The sequence below is a fragment of the Ixodes scapularis genome, unplaced genomic scaffold, assembly GCF_016920785.2.
Source record: "Ixodes scapularis isolate PalLabHiFi unplaced genomic scaffold, ASM1692078v2 ptg001299l_1__unscaffolded, whole genome shotgun sequence".
NCBI classification, from domain to species: Eukaryota; Metazoa; Arthropoda; class Arachnida; order Ixodida; family Ixodidae; genus Ixodes; species Ixodes scapularis.
In genome coordinates, this window is record NW_024610136.1 from 175354 (window position 1) to 195224 (window position 19871).

The window sequence follows — 19871 nt, forward strand, 5'->3', positions numbered from 1 at the left end:
CCGAAACGAGGTGGACAGTTGCAAACGACGGTGCAGCCATCGCTCCGAAGTTCTGGTGCCAAGGTCCGACCAGCGGAAATGGAAGTAGTCACTGCCGCAATCCTCCAACAGTGGACTATGTTAGTCATACCCAGGTCCTGTTGACACCTTTGTTGCTGGGAAGTTATACGCAGACTTTGCTCATGTAAGGTGACCGAGCTGGAGTGGATGGAGACTCAACTAATTTCGGGGGTCAGAAATGTGAGAACAAGTGACATTGACACTTTGTGTCGTAGAAGCCGAAAGGTTCCAGACACAGAAGTCAAGGCCACATACCAACTGTAGGCTTATTCTCAGCTCTTGTAGAGCCACAAGAAAGCATGTTAAGGAAAATGCGCTTGCTCAAGCTCTGTAAGAAGCGATACAGAGAAACCTATTATCGTGCCAATCTCAGTGCCATACTCAAAATTTTCATTGCATGAGCAAGAACCCCCAAAGTTAAATGGCAGTTTTTCCAGACGAGATCAATCAACTGTAATGGCAGCATGTGCCTGGACTGAGCTAGGGATACATCCGTAATGACCCTAGAAAGTACCAAGTTCGGGCCCACTATACACTGTAAATGTGCCAAATCATTGTGAGGCTTCGTATCAACCATCTATGTCCTATGACAAAGCAAGCAGTCTACACTTGGATAGATTTGGGCATGTTTCACATGTTAAAAGAGTCACAAATTATAGATTATTTCTATAAATGCACCTAGCAGCGTAAAAAGATAAACAAAGATCAATTGATCTACTCCAGTCCAACAGGATCTCAAAAGCCCTTGTGATCTCGTGTACATAGGAGTTTACAAAAGTTGCCTGCAAGTTGTTGTCATTATTGTCGCCTCTGTTGAATCTTTCTTCCTTACAAGTTGTTACCACCTGTAAATAGCTTGCCATTGTTTGCTGCCTCAAATACAAACTCTCGAAAAAAAATACTTGCCACTATGTGTTATATAGACCGTTCCATTAGGGTCATAGCAGATAGGGTAAAAAGAGAAAAAAAATTCCCTCCCCCTCTCACCCGCATGTCGTCTGCTCCGCCGAGTGGGCTCTACCTTGCATCCGGCTGGCGTACAAACTCCGTTTAAAATCGCATCATTTTGGAAATTTCAAGCACAGATGCGCACATTTTGGTATGCTAGTTATCGTGTAATACTATTCTAGATAAAAAGACTAATAGGGTCCAATTGCACTGTTACCTGCGTGCAAGTAAAAAAAAAAATAGGGAAAACTGTGTCAGATTGGCCGGTCTCTCCGGCGAAAGGTAAATCCGGGTGCTGTACCTTTTTTACTATGCAAAGTTTGTACTGGTGTAGGCCTTTAGAGACCATGAGTGGAAGTCTGAAATAATAAACAAAAACGTGCTCTCCTGCCGCAATACACGCCAGTAGTTGAGGGTAGTACTGCCGGCTGACTCAACTGCTATTTAAGTAACGGAAAAAAGATATGCTAGTTGATCATTTACCGAAGTAGAACAACAAAGAGCTCTAGGCTGATTTTGGAGTAGCCATAAATATTCTAAGAACGCGATCCACTTCACAACAGCAGCCACAAGCGAGAGTTTGATGTTCGGTAAAGCCTGCCAATACAGCCCAAAGATGGAGTATGGCAACCTCCCGGTTTGTCGTCTGCTAGCGGAGTCAGGCGTGTGCCCTCTCTCGTTTTACCACGCCAAACCAGCTGAATTTCCCGGATGTATGGAGAGGGCACTGCAGTTGAACAAAATGGTGCCGCCCAGAGAGCGCTAAATGGAATGGTCTATAGGCTGCACACTTCTACCCAATTAAGAAAAAGAAAATGCCAGTAGCATGTATCAAATCCATTCTTCAATCAAAACACCTATATGGGAAAGGTTCGAGTTTACATCCAGCTTATAACCCGTTCACGTCCATGCAGGGTGTTCGTTCCACTTTCAGCCTTCATGACAGGGGGAGAGAGGTACTTCCAGGTCTTCTAGTTTACCTTGTGTTTGTTTTTGTGGTTGCACAATGACTCTTGGTTCACTAGTGAGCAACTGCACGAGAGCCACTCTAGAAATGCCCCAGTCTCGTATTTTTATGTTGCCAATGCGCATCGGCCGAGCTTCAGTGATCGCAGCCAAGGAGACTGTGCTCACCTACTTCAATGTGCTGCCAACAGATGGCGCAATGTGACTAACGCGAGGATGCGGCAGCTCGACCGACCATCTCCGTATTCGCGACTCCAGCAAAACGGATGCCACCAAGCGGGAAAACCGGCAACCAGCCGGACCAAGTCGCTTTGCGCCCCTCCGCGTCTCTGGTGGCTTTCGCTGACACGTGTTGTCGGCACGGTGGCAAACAATGTAATTTGATGAAGGTCCAAAAAATTCTTAAGCTTTCCTGAGTGTTCATTAGTGTGGTGAAGCCTCAGTAGATTGTTTCCTTCCATCACGTGTTTGAGAGCCTTTTTACTGCAGAACACATGGTCGCGTGCTTTCGATTCCTGGGCACAGAAAAACATTTTGATTTCTTGTCTGTCTCGAATCACATTCAAAGTGACGACTACTTGGTAACTGATAAGTGGTTTCTTTATAAGGATGTAAAACAGTGGACTGAGGACGACAGGTGAGGCGTTTCACTGGAGGGAACACCAATGTTGCAGTCAAGTGAATGGGAAGGTTCGATAGCTGCTTTTCTCGAGTTTGGTTGTGTTCGGTTAGCTTCAAGTTTAAAGCTAACCGAACACAACCAAATTGTCTACTAAAACCAAGACCCAGATTGGCGACCCCTGCCGGGAAACTCGGGCATATCTTTGGCGCCTGGGGGAGGTAGGTACCTATCGTCGATGCCTTGCCATTCACAAAGCAGTCGTCTGCGTTTAAGGACTTGTAGGTTTTAAGTTGGTCTCAGGTACATGGTGCAGGTGACTTAAATAGGTAGTTTTGAAGATGTGCCCACGATACCTTTGGCAGGTTTGCCATATCTTTGAGAAACAAGTGCTGCTTCTTTTTACCCGTGGTATCAGGAAGGCGTGCCGATCCCGTATAGGCGCTCGGCAAGGTTCCAGAGTTGTCGTTGTTGTTTGGGGGTTTTATGGCGCAACAGCTACGGAGGCCATACAGTGCCAAACAAAATTAAAAAAGAAAACAAGCTGTTATTGTTAATGTGCTACAAAATAACAAGTGGCTCTGCAGGACTAGATCTGATTAATAAAACCTGTGCTAGTAATAGAAGACAACACAGGCTCAAATCGGGATGAGGCGATATTCACCCAGTAAAAGAGCAGGATGGAATGGGATCTGGAAGTGAAACAATTCAGAAAAGTGAGTACAACGTGTCCAAAGCTGGACAGAGCCACAAGATATGCATGATGGTGAGCGTATCCCCACAATGCTCACACACTGGAGCGTCTTCCCCACTAAGAAGATATTTGTGCGATAAGTAAGAATGACCGACTCGAAGAAGCAGGGTTCCAGAGCGCCACCGTGGTCAAATGAGGCAACACTGGGACGGCTAAAATCGGCAGCGCCGCCGGCGTACCCTTGCGAGATTACGTTATCACCAACTCTGAGCGTTGTGTAATCGCGCGCTAAATTACCGACTGTTTTAAGAATCTATCAAACATTAAATATATAAATGTGCATGCAGGCATGGTTCTAGCATTAGGGAGTTTTAGTAGGTGCCTTCCATAATAGATTGAGACAACCCAAAACAGGAACTAGCAGAACAAAGTTGAACATTCTGATATTACGGCCAAGTATAAGTGAAAGCGAGTAGACAAGGGCAGTTTGCTTCTTTTTTCTTTTACACTGTTTGCGCACGCCACAAACTTACAAAAGCGAAGACTTCGTCGAGCTCCCCTCCTCTACAAAAGTGGAACTAAAAGTGCCTGCTTCCCCTTCCCTCACCTTCACCCTCACCTACCCTTTCTTTTCCAAGTGATCTTTTCCCACATGAATAGCTGACCTCACTTCTGGGATCAGCTTGTTTCCAGTCCCCTCATCGTCGTGTTGAAGAAGATTATGCTGTCCGAGGAATGTGTCTTTCGTGCAAGCTGGCAGTAGTTTGGACGGTGTCGCACGCAGTTACTCGTCGCAAGCTGATACTCAATCTCGTCAATTGAATATGCTGTGCTCTTTTACATAGAACACAAATAAACGCCACATGAGTAACCTGTACTCGTGGGGTAAGTATACCTACATCTTTTCTTTATTTCTCGAGTAGACTGTGTGCTCGCAGCGGGGATGAAGTTAGAACCGCATAGACACGGGTCGAAATAGAGCTACCATCTTGGGCAGATCACGCTAAAGGCACAAACGACAGCCCGCTCCACGACCGGAGAAAACGCTCACTTTGATTTTCAGTAACTACGATCAAACGTCCTAAAAACATTGTTCGATCAAGATGTGTCCTTGAAGCAGGGAGCAATGAGAGTGTTAAAAGACTGATCTGACTCTAGGGTCATCGCATTGAGTCCAAAGACAACGCCGGGCTTTGAGCGCATTAATTCGAAATATAGAGAGAAATACCGCATTTAGAAATCCATCCCAAGTCAGGTAATGTGAACAGAATGCTTATTTTACATGTTTTACGGAATGTAGTTATCTCCGACGGCGTTGTATTTTCCACGTTCTCGACGGGAACCTGTGGAGCTACACGCCTGCTAAGCTTCCAAGGTTGCGACAGTTCGGTAAGCAACAGTGCCTGCAGCTTCGAAGTTTGATCTTCCGCGACATCCGACAGCAATGTTCAAAATAAAAGACCAAAAATGCACGAATCAACACCTTCAAATTGATGCGTGAACAGCCCCCCCCATGAGCAAGCAGGCTGGCAAAAGGGCCTTCCCGGTGTTGCAAATGTCTTGAGCTAGATAGCACAACGTGTCGCACCGAACTTGACTGCCCCGAGGTTATAACTAAATTTCAGGGGATACCACAGATAGTCCTAGGCTGTGAGACTTGTTAAGTACAATATAATCCCTCTTTATAACGAAGTCAACGGGATGGCAAAAGAATTCAACATAAGCGGTAATTCGATAAAGCAGTAGAGCCAAAAAAACAGTGCTAGCAGCCTTGAAGGTCGATGGGAACAGACTCCGGTACACTGACCCTATATTTAATCAAACAAACCTTGGTTATGAACATCTCGCGGCAGCTTTACCGGGTAAAAAAATATTGGGGTTGTGAGAATATTCCAAATTTTTAATAGTAGTTCTGAAAAATATGTTCTTCGATATTCACTTCGATAAGAACAGCACTATTCACATTTTAGAGCGCAGCTCTTAGGGGCCCGCTTCCGGCTTGAGCGGCGTCGGCGTCGCCGTAACCAAGGTCATCTCAAGGTCACGGGACCCCCAAGGCCACGTGACCCCTCCTAAGGTCACCTCAAGGTCGCGTGACCCCCAAGGTGACCCCACGTGACCCCCTGAAGGTCACGTGACCCCGAGGTCACGTGGCCCCCGAGGTCACGTGACCCCTCCCAAGGTCACCCCAAGGTCACGTGACCTGGAGGGGTCACGTGACCCCTCCAGGCCACGTGACTCCCCGAGGTCACACGATTCCTCCCAAGGTCACCTCAAGGTCACGTGACCCCCAAGGCCACCCCAGGTCACGTGACCCCTCCCCGAAGTCACGTGATCCCCGAGGTCACGTGAGGGAGGTCGCGTGACCCCCCCGAGGTCACGTGGCCCCCGAGGTCACGTGACCCCTCCCAAGGTCACGTGACCCCTCCAGGCCACGTGACTCCCCGAGGTCACACGATTCCTCCCAAGGTCACCTCAAGGTCACGTGACCCCCAAGGTGACCCCCAAGGCCACCCCTGGTCACGTGACCCCTCCCCGAAGTCAAGTGATCCCCCGAGGTCACGTGACCCCCCCGAGGTCACGTGACCCCCCGAGGTCACATGACCCCAGGTCACGTGACCCCCCAAGATCACGTGATCCCCCTCCCCCGAGATCACGTGACCCCCCGGGGTCACGTGATCCCCCCGGGGTCACGTAACTACCCGCAGGTGACGTGACCCCCCCTCAGTACCCTTCCCTATTCCTCCTCAAGAGCTGCGCTCCAATTCGGCGTTACAGGGATTTGTAAACGGCTCTTTTCTAACTGTTGATTACGGCGGGTTACCCCGTTGAGTGCGGTCCTCACCGAGCACCGGCGCACTACGGATAAGCAATATCCACAGAAGCGAGCTCCACGGGCATTGCTTTTCTGGTCTGCATGGGTGAATATTGCAATAGCATGCTTGGAAGAAAAGCACACATTCAAAGTGGAATAGTGTATGTGTGCCAGCTGTATTTGAAAATAAATTGAAACCTTTTAAATGTGTGTATCTACATTGCAGCAAAAGTTTCAAAATTAAACTGACTGTCATGCAAGTATATGTTAGACAGAAATGCCCTTACAACCTGCATTCATCATGCACAATCCATTCTTTTTTAACTCGAGGTTAAAGAAAGACTATTTTATATAGCAAGATTCGTAAATTCACTTGATGGGGCATAGTTGGCCATCTCTATAGGATTCTCTTTATGACAAATTTGTCGTTTACTTGCCATCCCAAGACATCAGACCTTCTGAGGTCACAGTTCATAAATATACATAGATATGTTAAACTTACATTATAAATGAACAAGTGGAACAACTTTCACGAGTTTAGCTGGGTTTTCATCTAAACATGATGCAACGGTAGTGAAGGACGTGGAAAAACTATTTGATATTCAAATCGAAAATATTTGGCCAAAACCACTATTTGCCTTGAACTCAAAATCCACTATTCGCACAGGACTAAAAGATAATTAGATAGAGTTTGCCAATGATTTCATTCGGCCATCACATCTCCTCAAACTGCTCCAGGCACCGCAAAAACATTGTCACCGCCACTGCATTACACATCGTTTCGAAGCAGCTGTAGGATGTTTCGCGTCCCCGCAGCAGTCGGCATTTCCCGAGGTGCCTCTCCAATGTCGCTTCGTGTTAGCCCTGGCTGCACGCAAAATCTACAGCCGCAGCATCCGTGGCAGGAGCAACAACGGGAATGCCGGCATCGACAAGCGCGAATGAATCAAAGTTATCCTCGGTGGCTTTGCCAACAAGCTCTCACACACCCATGTAGGGATCGTTGCAGCTATGGGAAACGTGCGCCGGCTCGGCAAGCATGCTCGAGAGAGAAAATCCAACCGTCGCGAAGCAGTTGACTATCTTTGCAGGTCACAAGCATGCTTCTCGAACCCGTCCAATACCTTGCTTGTTCTGCAAAATGGTGGACAGTGTCGAAGAGCCAATGACAGAATGTTGAATTATTTAGCGATTTCGGACTTGGGCCAGCCACTTTTCTCAACCTCACAGATCTAAGCGACATTCGGTAAACATTCCCAGTCTCCCGTACAACGCACGTGTGCGTGCACTACGCCACGGAGCTCCCGAAGGGATGATGTCCCCCGGGCTCCATCGCTCCCTTGACCCGATTCCGACAGGAGTTGGGCAGTGTCGGCCGCGGGCGCCGTGAGTAGTGTCGGAATGTGGATGCTGTTCCCTGCCAGTGCCCGTGCGTCGGCGCATCGGCATTGGAAGCGGTGCTCTGCCCTCCGTCACCCGTTTACTCTATTTTCTTGTTTGCTGATTCCCCTCGGTGGAGAAGGGGCAGGGGACGCAAGGGTCTCCATGCACCCCAGTGCAGGCTTGCGTGCTTTCGCCACCTCGGCCTTCATAATAAGCATGGTCGGCCGCCGATATACTTAGAACAATCCGGTTTAAAATGTGTGCATTGCGGTCGGGACAACGTTGAACTTCGATAAAAGCAATAATTCGAAAGAAGCAATTTCATTCTAATGTGCGCTGCTCCCTGCGGGTCCTCAAGAACAATAGCCGACAAGAAACAACATCCTACCTCCCAAGAAGTTTGGTGATGGTTGTTTTTGCTTACCTCTGTACACCCTGTATTTCATGGCCACAACCACAACTCTCCACAGAATGAGCCATGTCATGCAAGTCAGTGATCGGTGTGTGCGACAGGTGGAAGGCAGAAAGCAAAGACTCACACTGATTTGGCAATCTGACGACCTGTCACTTTGTCCTGCCCCTTGCAAGTTCGTGAAGCACAATGCCTGAAGAACAAACAAAACGAAAGGTTTTGGTCAAATCGCCGAGTCTTTTGGTGGAACAGCAACCAGGGCCACACTCGTTAATGCTAAGCTTGGTGCGGACGTTTAGACAGTCTGCACAACACAGGTGTACGCTGCCTCCACTGCAGAGAGGTAATTTTGTTAGTGAGTGCGGCTGTTAAAGGCCGACGTACCAGCCTCGATTTATTCTCTTAGCGCTCCCCTCTCCTAAGCTGCAAGAAGAGCCAAGGTGGGGCAAGGTAAAAAGTCGATAGGATATAGAAAAAGGGGAAAGCTAGAAGTGTATGTTGGCCTTTAAAGAGAAGCTCAAGCAGTATTGTATCCAAGGAAACACACTTAAATCGTCTTCATTTGACCTCCAGGATCTCTAATATTGAAATTATTTTTTAATTTGGTGCAAGGAGGCAGCAGAAAATCAGTTCCAAAGCACGGCTGAAGGCCCTCCTTCCCAAAGCGTGACGTCGCAAAAGGAGTTTTCAGAATCTCCATTCTCGCGCATCTTCAGCGCCTATCAAAGCTAGGCACGTGCACTCTTGCCATTTTTAAAATGGACAAGAAAAGATGCTGCGACTGGTGCCAGTGTGGGGGAATATACCTGGCAAGCTTGCGACTTCACGCGCGGCCCTCAAGCAAAACGCGCTTGTCGGCCGAGGGAACTCTTATGACGTAACAGCTGGTTTGAGGTTTTTCATGTTTACTCACGTTTAGTTACTTCTTCGAAGAAAACAAACGTGATATTCTGATTCCTGCAATAAAACTATGCTAGAATCAACCTCTAGCTCAATTTTTGAATGAAGTGTTTCAGCTTGCCTTTAACGTGGCTATTTTTCAGCACAAAGGCTCACTGGTACCACGTCCCACATGTATCAAAATCCGCAGGAGCGGTGACTCAAAATCTTCAAAGTCTGCAGCATGGGCAGGGAAATATGAAACTTGCTCTCTGTTTGTACTCTCTCACCTGATATTACCTACAGAATAGGCGCAAAAAGCAATGAAACCATACCCAAGGTACATGCTTGTAAGAGCTTCCAAGTCAAACTTTTGTTTAACTGAGTTTAAATAAAAAGTGCCAAACACAAAACAGACAAATTACTTACTCACACGAGCAACGTCAAGCTCGCAAGGTGAGGTCGGCAGCAGAGTATGTTAGTTCAGTGCAGTCCAGTACGAGGCCACGGTGCACTCACACTAACCTAATGCCTAACATATGCACATTGAAAACACCTGGTTAAGAGCAGTGGTGCACTGGCCATTGCAAGGACGTCGAACGCCACCTCAAGGCAGACCAACGTCCCGTCGTCTAGACCTCTGTATAACACGCGTGTGCACATTCATAGCAATCACCAAGAAAGTCATATTGAATTTCGAGATAAGGACAGTTAGGTGTCCTGAAGGAAAAGAGGTCTGTGTGACTGTGTCTATCGGAAGAGGTTAGAGCAATATCCTGGGACATGCCCCCCCCCCCCGCCCCCCCCCCCCCATCCCCCCCCCCCATCCCCCCCCCCCCCCCCCCCCCCGAGAGATAAACCCCCCTAATTTTGGTTGCATCTGCTACATTCTTTTAAACACCTAGTAATCGTGGTGTTCAGATCAATGATGACCTCGGCATAAATGCAGAAAGTTAGCTATGACAGGATATAAGACAACATTGCTGACTGGGAAGCACAGTTATTTTGGCTTCACTGCCCCCCGCCGAAATAAGAAGTTTGGCAAGGGCACAATCTAAAATAGCATTTTCTTCTTGTCAGCTTAAACTTAGCCCACTCCTTGTTTCCACCCGATTTGCTCTCGATTTTAGGTGGGCTCTCTTTCGGGAATATTATGGTAATCAAGTTTAGTTGGTTTGCATCCTTGAATGCGCTGGACATCTTCGCTGCAGTTGCACCTCGATCAAATCCTTTCATACCGCCATCCCTTACCGGTGTATGAGCGAACTGCATGACACCAATGAAAGAAAAAAGGGAGAGACAACCGAGCCCCAAGTTAGGTGTAAGAGGAGGCGTAGACACAACAGAAAAGGCTAGCAAAGCCGGGCACAAGCACGTGGAAGATGAGGGACCCACCTGTAGCTACGGAGACGTTGAGTGAGCCAATCAGATCGCTCGAGGCGGCAGGAGAGATGGACAACACGCTGTCGCAAACAGCCCCCAGCTCGGGATGCATGCCTTGGTTCTCATTGCCTGGACAAAAAAAGCGTGCATCGTCCTCAGCAATGCAGTCAAGAGTTTGAACTCAGGGTCGTCTCACTGCATTCTACCAAGTTGAAAATTCTAGCACTGTGTATGCAGGAAGTTAATTGCCAAATGCATTAAAAATTAAAAAATACAAGCGATACATTTTTAGATTGCCCTTATGCAATACAGTCAATGGCCCACATGAACCGAACCCTCTCTAAATAGATTGCAAAACTCAGCTTCACAAGTTACGATGTTGTAAATTAACTGCAAAGGCGCAAGTAGATTGCACTTTTTTTTTTTTTTTAATTTTCTTGATAACAATGATGATAACTCTTTCTATGGAATAACAATAAAGGCAAAATCCTTTTTACATCAGGGAGAAGAAGATGTATGCTGTAGAGATGCTCAGTTAGACAAAATAGAAAATGGGACAAAAGACAGAAGGACTTGCAAGGTTTCATCATTTTTCTTGCGTGTTTTGTTCCGACAGCCCACCACAACAGCCTTTGGCGCTAAAGCAGAAAAGCTTGAACTCTATCTCGGTCTCTAACAAAAGCTTGGCTCTTATTTAAATTTTTCTATTACAAAAATTACCTGCTACAATATTTTTCTCAAAATAAATACACCTCCTAGCTGCACCATTCTGGTACAGTCCCGAACAAAAGAGATGCGACTAACGAAGCAAAAGCCTCTCGCACTTGTCATGCCAGCCCGTCGTGCACTTCGAGAGTACAGACGGTGCCAAGTGGCCGGCCTTTTCCGTGAATGATATACGCGTTTATTCCCTTCAGTCTTCCCCCACATTCGGCGCTAATAGCAAAACTGACAATGCAGCACGCGCGCTTCAATCTCACGGTGATGACGCATGAAAAAACAAGGCCAGCCTTACTTCGATATTAGAGTGACATAATGATTCTCCCAGTAGTGTGACTAATCAGTGTAGAATACTTTGATGCGCCATCATGAAGCATTCGAAATGTCTGAGCCACGTTGTCAACACGGCAAAGGAGCAACGATTAGCACCGCATGTCGTGGTAAACAGAAACAAATTGGAGCAAATTCTATTTGTCGTAAAAGCCGACCAATCAGCATCATTACTAACCTCGAAGCGCATCCCAGGCTGCGTGAGAGCTTCCACCGACGATCGTTGAGTAGGATGACATGCGTGAGAGGCTTTTAGTTCGTCGTTAGTTTCTTTAGTTCAGGACTGCGAGCACCCCTAGCATGCAAAACCAACCAATTTTTTAGTCATTTGGACGTGGGTTCTCAGTCCATCTGGTCCGCACAGTATAAAGTAGCACGTCTTCCGGTCTACGAGTCACGTTCTTCTCATCAACGGCCGTGCCACGGAAAGGTAACTATACAAGTTGCCCTTTTGTATAAGCCACACAAGTTTGCACAGTCGGCACGGTGAAACTGCGCACGTGTAGAGTAGCGTTTGCGAGGCACAGACGAAGGCAATATGGCAGCCCGAAGTTGAAGCCGGATATCGAAACTCTCAAAGGGTCACGTAGCTATGCATCGCTGTAAACGACGCTGCACCGAGCAAAGGCAGCCGCAGACCTACACCGACATGCTACGGCAAACACTGTAAAGTTCTTCTGAACCACACCGCAATTGGCACGCGCAGCACCCACCAACAATGAGGATGGCGGGCTTGTCCGGCGGAGGAAGCACCCAGGGCAGATCGCTCCTCGGCCCTCCTTCAAATGGTCCGTCCTGCTTCACTCCGGCCGTGCCCACGACCCACCAGCCCTTTGCTTTGAGCGCCTGCGAGTTTGTACCAAAAAAAAGGAAAGAGTCCGACAACGACGCTGGTTGCGGCCGTTTACCCAATTGACCTAGCCACCTGCGGTTTCATGTTTACGCACTGCCTTCCTACTAGGTGTCAGTAAAAAATTAAAGATTTGTTTCTTCTCTTTTCAGAATTGTTCAGCAGATTAGAATACCAGCGGCGCGGCAGTCTGAAACTGTAAGAGGACCTGGGAACAGGCGGGGTATGGAAAAGCCAATTTGTTTCCGAAAAATGAAAAGCAATTGCCAAAACAAATACTGCGAGCGATATTTTGACAGAAAAACATATGAGATCGAAGATTTCTCCGTTTATTTGGCTTTAGTTGTTGACATTGCTCACACACAAAAGAAAGGAAACAATTTCTTTTTAGGAGAACATAGGCTACAGGCTTAGAAATCTCTGGCAAGCTCCATATTTCGTAAAAGGTGGCAACAAAATCAACATGTCGAATAACCTGAACTTTAAGGGGATGTCCAAAGAGTTGGGACTAGACACCATAAAGTGACACAGGAACTGACCTGCAGAAACTCTGCTGGAGTTTGCAACGAGTACAGGTCCATGACCTCAAGAGCCCCCGAGCTTGCCTTACTCACGACAGGAGACAGGCGACAGCTGCACCAGGGACAAACCATTAAAACGCATTCCACGCACTCACTCAATGCTAGCAAGGCAGGCAAACTGCCCACTATCGTCCATTGTGGGTTCAGAATAGCGGGACACGCCCACCCCGTAAAAACTCTCTGCTCACCATGACTGCTGGTTTCGTCAACTACGCCGTTTTCTCCGCTAAAGTGGGAATGGGGGAGGGCTTTGTGGAGGAGCTTGCACCGCTATTCTTAACCTACAACGTGCCATTAAGGCAAAAAACATTGTATGGACATGCGCAGAGCAAAACTTTGCTTTAGGTATGCACGAGAAAAACAGTCAACTGTGCATTTCACTTGCTACAAACCTCATTCACTGTTGCGTAGAGACGGGTATACAAATTGCTTTCGCAGAATTTGGCGCATTTTAATACTGCGCATAAAAGGTCTTACAGCACGGTAGACTTATTGACGGTAAAACAAAATGGTCCGCAAATGCTGACAAGACGCAACAATGACTGCCACAATCGAGCTGAAGTGGATTCCTCTATCTACCGCAGAGACGCAGTCAAATACTGCAACGTTTGTAGATGAGCGAGTCGGCACGTGTTGCGAGGAAAATAAAACAGCGCAAAACGAGACATGGGGACAAGTGGAAGAAATGCACAGACATAGCTATAGAAAACAGCAGTCTCACTACTGCTCCAAAACAGAATAGCATCCTCATGAACACCAACAGCGCTAAGAAAGAGGACTAAAGGGGTGTCCTGTTTGGACACCCCCTAATAGAGGTGGACACGATAAACACTGTCCACTTCTTCTAGTTTTCGTCCTTAGCACCCTTTGCATTCATAATGTTTAACCAACTAGCCCACCAATTCATTTTGCAACACACACCACATTGCTGAAGTAAAATCTAAAAAAAAAAAGGCATTCCTCGAACACCACAGGGTTTATCTGATGGTCGCATGAAGGTATCGATCAGCCAATGCAAATGTTTCAAATGGCACCCGGCCTAAAGAAGGAACACAAATGCCACGAAGCCTCCTTGCACCTTTCAAGCAAAAGGGTGGCAAGGAAGTGAACCCACCTATCCGTCCTTGTCGTGAAGACCTTCTGCACCCCGAAGTAGTACGAGGACCTCAACACGGCGCCAAAGTTCATCGGGTCCTGCAGCCACATCAAGATGTAAGCTGTCGTCGATACCTCAACTTACAAAGAGGTACACTACACTTTTAAGGCCCGTTCACACATACGCAAACTCAGCACTATAGACATGGCACAGACTTTGTGCTAAAGACCCAGCCTTATCCTGTTCACACACACGATGCAGCACAAACTCGGTGCTGTGTCAGCGCTGGGATGGATGTGTGAACCGACATTTAGTGCAAACATGACGTCGGTACTTTTTGAAAGATTTCTTCAAAATTGCAATTGTGGGCAGCGAGTTTCAGTGCTTGGGTTAGTACCCAAAATGTGCTCTTTCCAGCTGACTACTAGTTTAGATGACAGCCTCGAGATTATAAATCAAACGAAGAATAGAGACTGCTTGTTTGCACTAACAGTGTCGGGGGCCGTTAGTGGTGTGGTCTCGAAACACAGTGGAAGCCGACTCACCTGAATCCTATCCATAAGGACCCAGAGACGATCGTTCAGGACCCCGCTGAAAGAAGCCACGCAACACTATATTAGCACATCCATGTTGACAGTATTCCTAACGCAAGAGTAACAACACAAAACAAAACACCTAAACGACCCTATAACACTTTTTAGCAGCTTGCTGGAGTTTTGTTCAGACAAACAAGCCACACAGCTAGCTATCTTTGCTTTGTCCGAACTTCCTTCTCCTCAGCCGCCGTCTTACTCTGTACCGTGCAAACAAAGAAGTGCACCGCCCCTTTGTCGTAGGCTTATTAAAATTTGTGCGGTTGCTTTTTTGATGAGAAAGGGGTTCTCAACCTTAGGGAAACCTCGTCTGCTTGAATGTCGGTCGTGGAACTTGTCTAGGCACTAGTGCAATAGAGGAGTTCAGAAGTCTAGAGGCTTTGTGAACAACAATGCATGCCTAACTTATATATGTGCATTATTGGGTGGCTGAGCTCTGTAGAAGTAGAGCTTAAACTGGAAAAAAACTTAGGAATGGGGACGGTTCAGGAAAGTTGGAACTTCGAGGAACCCATGAGGGAACTCCTGGGTTCATAGGAACCCGGTTTGGGAACCCACGCGACCAGCCATCGTAAATGAGCTAACAAGGCAAAATAGAAGAAAACCACAGGCAGCAACTTACATTGATAAAACAGGGTTCGTACAGGTTTTCAAGAAAAAAAATTCAAGGACTTTTCAAGGACCTTTCAAAAAATAAAGAACACTACAGTAGATCACACACATTATTTTTATTGCACAGAACAAAGAAAACTGACTTCACTTAAAGTTATTGCGCGTACAATTTCATTTGACTAGGTGAAGTTAGTTCTGGAGATTGTACATAGTCTCATTCGACTACATGAAGGGCGAAAGCTCACGTCAGGTCTTTTAGTTTATTAGCTAGTTGAGTCTTAACGCTGCTGAGTTCCTCAGCCTTGGCTCTTGCGGTCTTTCTTAGGATGTTCGATTTTACCACCTTCTTGATGTCAGCAGTTGCTTCAGCCTTTTCTGCATATTCATCTGCAGAGGCTGTTAAATCGGCAACAACTGGCTCAAGCTTCTTTTTTTTCATCTGCAGGCCTTCAACCTCTTCCATGATTTTTTGCCTTTTTGTTTGCTCCGAGTTTTCCTGGCACTGTTTCTTTTGTGATTCCAGGTGTGCACTGTAATGCTGCCTTGCTGCGGACACAGCTACTCTGAGCTCTTTTGAGATAGGAACGTTTAAAATCCCACCTGCCCTCTCCACTGCGTCACATATAATATGCTGTGAAATGTATGACAAACCTTTCAGATTCTCTACAGAGATCTGACGGTTTACACTAAACCCCTGTTCAACGGTGGCCTGCCCATGGCTTAAAACAAGCAGCAGCCTGACTGCGTTCCAAAGCTCTTTGTACGAGAGATTGGAGCACAAGAGGTCACGAAAAAACTCATCGAGCCTGCTAATGCTCCTCTCAAACATGCGGAGCTCATGCTTAAACTCTTGCAGCAGTTCAGTGTATTCTGCCAATACACATACTCGTTGGCAGTCACTCAGTCTTCCTGCCATGGTCAAGACGTCCAACCCCTTCCTTATGCCCACCAGGCACTGATCTGGCTTCGAGCACATGAGCCGCGGGTCAAGGGAAGACAGCTTTCTAACCTTGGATGACTTCAGGGGACTTCGTTCCAGTATTTTCTTGGTCACAGCTGCCAGAAACTGTTTACACTCCATTCTGAATTGAAATGCATCCTTCGCGCTTGCTCTCGAATCCTTCAGTGCTTGTACACATTTGGGGCCGATGTCCACTTCATCAAGCGCAGTGTGGTTATTAGGGTTGTCGACATCCACCCTGAGCAAACCACCAACCCCTGCCAATGAAGACAACACCGAAGCCTTCATGAACTTCACAAGGTCTCTACCAAGAAAGAAGATCATTGGCTTGTCAGACTGGTAGTCTTTCAAGAACGGCTGAAGAAGGGAAGCAACACTGAGAGCAAAGTTCAGTTTTGCCAGCATCAAGGGGTCACGACAAAAGTTGTACACATTTTCAAAGGATGCACACTTTGGGAAGCTCACCTGCTTACTCCTTGCAGACTCCACATATTTCTTCACATCATTCCAAAGAAGCAAAGCTCTTTCAATGACAAGTGTATTTTCCACCCATCGATGAGCCACAAAGTGCAGTGGAAATGTGTCCTGGTTGGTCACGGTGGAAAAATCTTCCCTTCGTGCTGGTGAGTCTTGAAAGAGTGCGCTCAGGCTTGTCAACAAAATGTCAATGCCCCACTTACTGGCTACAACACCTGCTCTGAAGGCATTGTGGATGGTATGTAGGCTACACGTCCCTAAGTCAACACACTGGACCTGATGGTGTTCCTGCAAGTGCACTTGCATATTCCTGAAGAACGTAAGGTTAACGTTTGGCCCATCCATCAAGATCTCAATCTTGCCAAGTGGCAAGATTATTCAGATTCAGATTATTCAGGAAGCACTTCCTGAATATCCTCTGCCGTGGAATGCCCCATAAAAGCGGATGTGTAATATCTGGTGGCCACCTTGTGTGACGAGTCCCAATAGCGCACATGCACGTCCATTTGCTTCTCTTGCAGGAAGTCATTACCCGACTCGTCAAAAAGCACGACGTAATAGTCAGACTTCTGTACCTCTTGTTACAAGTGCGACAAGAGAAATGGCCTCAGTCCATGACATGCTACATAAGCGCATTTTTTCTCCCCACAGGAAAACGATTTGGCCACGTCGCTGTCCGGAAACATCCGCTTGAACAAGTCGCCGGTTTGTGCCGACGATCTGTACGAGTAGTGGGGGCTAATCACTTTCATTGTCCACAGAATTTCCGCATCCGTAACCACCTCGTGTGACTTGCAGGCGCTGTTTAGATCTGTCGCCTGCGACAGAGCCGAGCCAGTGGACCGCCCGCTTACGCTTGCTGCCAGATAGTTCTCCATCGAGTTCCCAGCTGCCATTTGCATGATTCCACAGTGCTTTGCACTTTTTGCATGGCTTTTGAGGGCAGATTCGCCCATCGAAGCGATGTCGAGTGTCTTTCTGCAGCGTGTGCATTTTGCGCAGTGAGGGTTTGCTGTATCTGGCGCAACCCAAAGTCGTCGTTGCTGAGCCAAGCGCTTTGGAACTTACATTTCCCGGGCATTATTCTATGCCATCTGAATGCACGAATCACTGGGTCACTACACGCACCATAAGCGACACGTGGGAACAAACAGCGAACAAAGCCTCCGGAGTAGGCACAAACCAGATATAAACTAAGCACAATGTGGCCAACAGACAATTCTCGGCCTATGGGGCTGTGCCTTTTTTAGTGGGTTGCCAATAAATCCAGCTAAAGACGAAGGCAAAAGAAAGAATTAAGGCGAGACACTGGTTCTAAAATGGACTATTTTATTTTTGCAGCTATACTAATGAAAATCACTGTGCATATGTGTTCCTTCTTCCTCACTTCAAATATGAAATCAGTTTCAAAATATCTCAATTAGTTTTCAAGTTATAAAAAATAGTGTTGCCTAATTTGGTTAATTTCTTAAGGGGTGGTTAAGGCCATTTCGAACAAAAATATTTTTTTTTATTGATGTAGATGCATAGCTAAAGGTCTGCCATGCATTATAAAGCTATTTATATTTTCACAAAATTACATTATAATACAAAAATGTACTAATTATGCTAATTATGACACTAATGAGGTCGCATTATTTATCATAAAATTTTCGTTGTCATTATAAACTGCAAAAAAATAGCTTTACTCCATAGTCCAGTCCTTTCTGAATAAAACGGTATAAAAAGTTTCAAAATGCTACGATAAAAACCTCATGAAAACCCCCGTAAGGCTAAGCACGTTGACAAAAAACATGAAGATGAGAAAATCAAAGTTAAAGTTTTGACATTGAACATAGAAAATTGTGTGAACAATGATAAATAATAATTGCCACCAAGGTGTAGTGTAAGTCTTCATGAACAACTTGACATAAAAGATGATGTAATCCATTTATGGGAACATTAGGAAAAAAATATGAAAGAAGTAAAGAACGAGTGAAATGTTGATAAAAATCACATTTTCCTGTTTCGACGCTGACTACAATAAATTATGTGAAAACCCTTATGCAATAATAGTTATCAAGATGTAGTGTAGTGCATTCTGAACAAATAATTTTAAAAATTGCAATAATTTGTTTTTGAGAAGATTGCAAAAATGGTGAAGAATTACTGATATAGGCTAAAAATTGCTTCTAAAGTGATGAGCCGACAACTTTGGACAACGGGAGAGGCGAGCAAGAGTTTCAAGCTCCAAACGTAATTTTGTTTGGCCCTGAAAAGGGCCTTTGTTCCACATGGCACTGGAAAAAGCCATTACAGCTGTCCTGGGCTGTAATCTCGTGATGCTCCTGCCTGGTGTCGCTTGGAGAACCTTTCCTTCACGCTACTGCTGCTCTGGTGCACCGCGTTTGCTTTACGTAAACGGAGACTGTCCTTTTCGATGCTTCGGAGGACAAGGCAGTCACCGGTGGCGTAGCCCAGGCCTGCAGCAATGGACTCGTTGGTCGCTCTCCTTCCCTGGTTGTAGACAGCAACAGCTTCAGCCGCAGCCCTCTTCACGCTGTCCAGGGAGGCATTCGCATTCTTTGAAGTCTGCGTCCAGATCACCGAATGCAGGCTCTCACTGGCATTCTGCGTCTTTCCCTCACTACACCGTGCCAACAGGTCTTCATTGCTGAGCCTTTCAAACACTGGCTCCAGTGCAGCCCGAACACAATCCGGAAGAGGATTCTTGTGCGGCGGCGGAGGCTCACTGTTTGCCAAGGCCCTGTTGTACTTGCACCCGGACTCCGCTCCCTCGGGGCACTTGCTGTGGTCTGGGGCGCCGTCTGTGGAGGTCATGTGCAGGAGTGTGGCTTCCACCGCCCTCTTCATCCCTGGAACGTCATGGCTGTTGCTCCTGAGAGCATAGCCGTAATAGTTAGTGATCTTCTTGATCTTTTCCTGTGTCAGCTTTCCTCTCCCACCAAGTGACTCGCCTTGTGCCTTCTTCTTCTCAACAACGTTGCGCAAGGCAGCTCCCATCCGCTTGTGGACGTGGTTCACGCAGTCCTTCTTCTCTATCTTGATGAAGCCGTAAACCTTCGCTTCAGACAAGGCATGGAATGTCCGGCTGTCCCCATCCAAAAGGACGGTGGTGCAGCGGAGACGATGCTTGGTCAGAGACCTCTGGAACATTGTGAGCGCAGCCTCCACCTCCATACGGCCAGCATTGCAGTCAATGTTCCTCTGGCAGTCGTGGGTTGCGTACCAGTCGCTGTAGCCATCGTCCTCGGGCTCCGGTCCCAAGGCACATCCAAGGCAGAAGTTGGAGTACACAACATGGTCGATGACGAGGCCAGAGTACAACTCCACAATGCAGCCTACACCAATGTGGGAGCTGCGTCCTCGGGTCATCCATGATCCGTCGAAGATGACATCGATGTTGCCAATGGGGTTCATAAAGCCTGTGTAGAGCCCCTTGACGACAGCAACACTGGCGGCTTCACTGTCGGTTGCTGCATTCTCACATGC

At 46.9% G+C, this 19871-nt stretch overlaps 1 protein-coding gene and 1 pseudogene across 1 annotated transcript in view; both read right to left on the bottom strand.

Moving 5' to 3' along the window:
* Positions 1-19871, bottom strand: part of LOC121834536 (rRNA methyltransferase 1, mitochondrial-like) — a 33502-nt gene that overhangs the window by 5355 nt on the left and 8276 nt on the right. The window contains exons 3-8 of the mRNA XM_042288238.1: positions 14282-14327; positions 13755-13834; positions 12599-12692; positions 11923-12055; positions 10172-10288; positions 8025-8090 (exon numbers count right to left, since the gene is read on the bottom strand). Of these exons, the coding sequence (XP_042144172.1) occupies positions 8050-8090; positions 10172-10288; positions 11923-12055; positions 12599-12692; positions 13755-13834; positions 14282-14296 (480 nt within the window). The 5' untranslated portion in view covers positions 14297-14327 and the 3' untranslated portion in view covers positions 8025-8049. The remainder of the gene's footprint in view (positions 1-8024; positions 8091-10171; positions 10289-11922; positions 12056-12598; positions 12693-13754; positions 13835-14281; positions 14328-19871) is intronic.
* Positions 15183-17275, bottom strand: LOC121047303 (annotated as a pseudogene).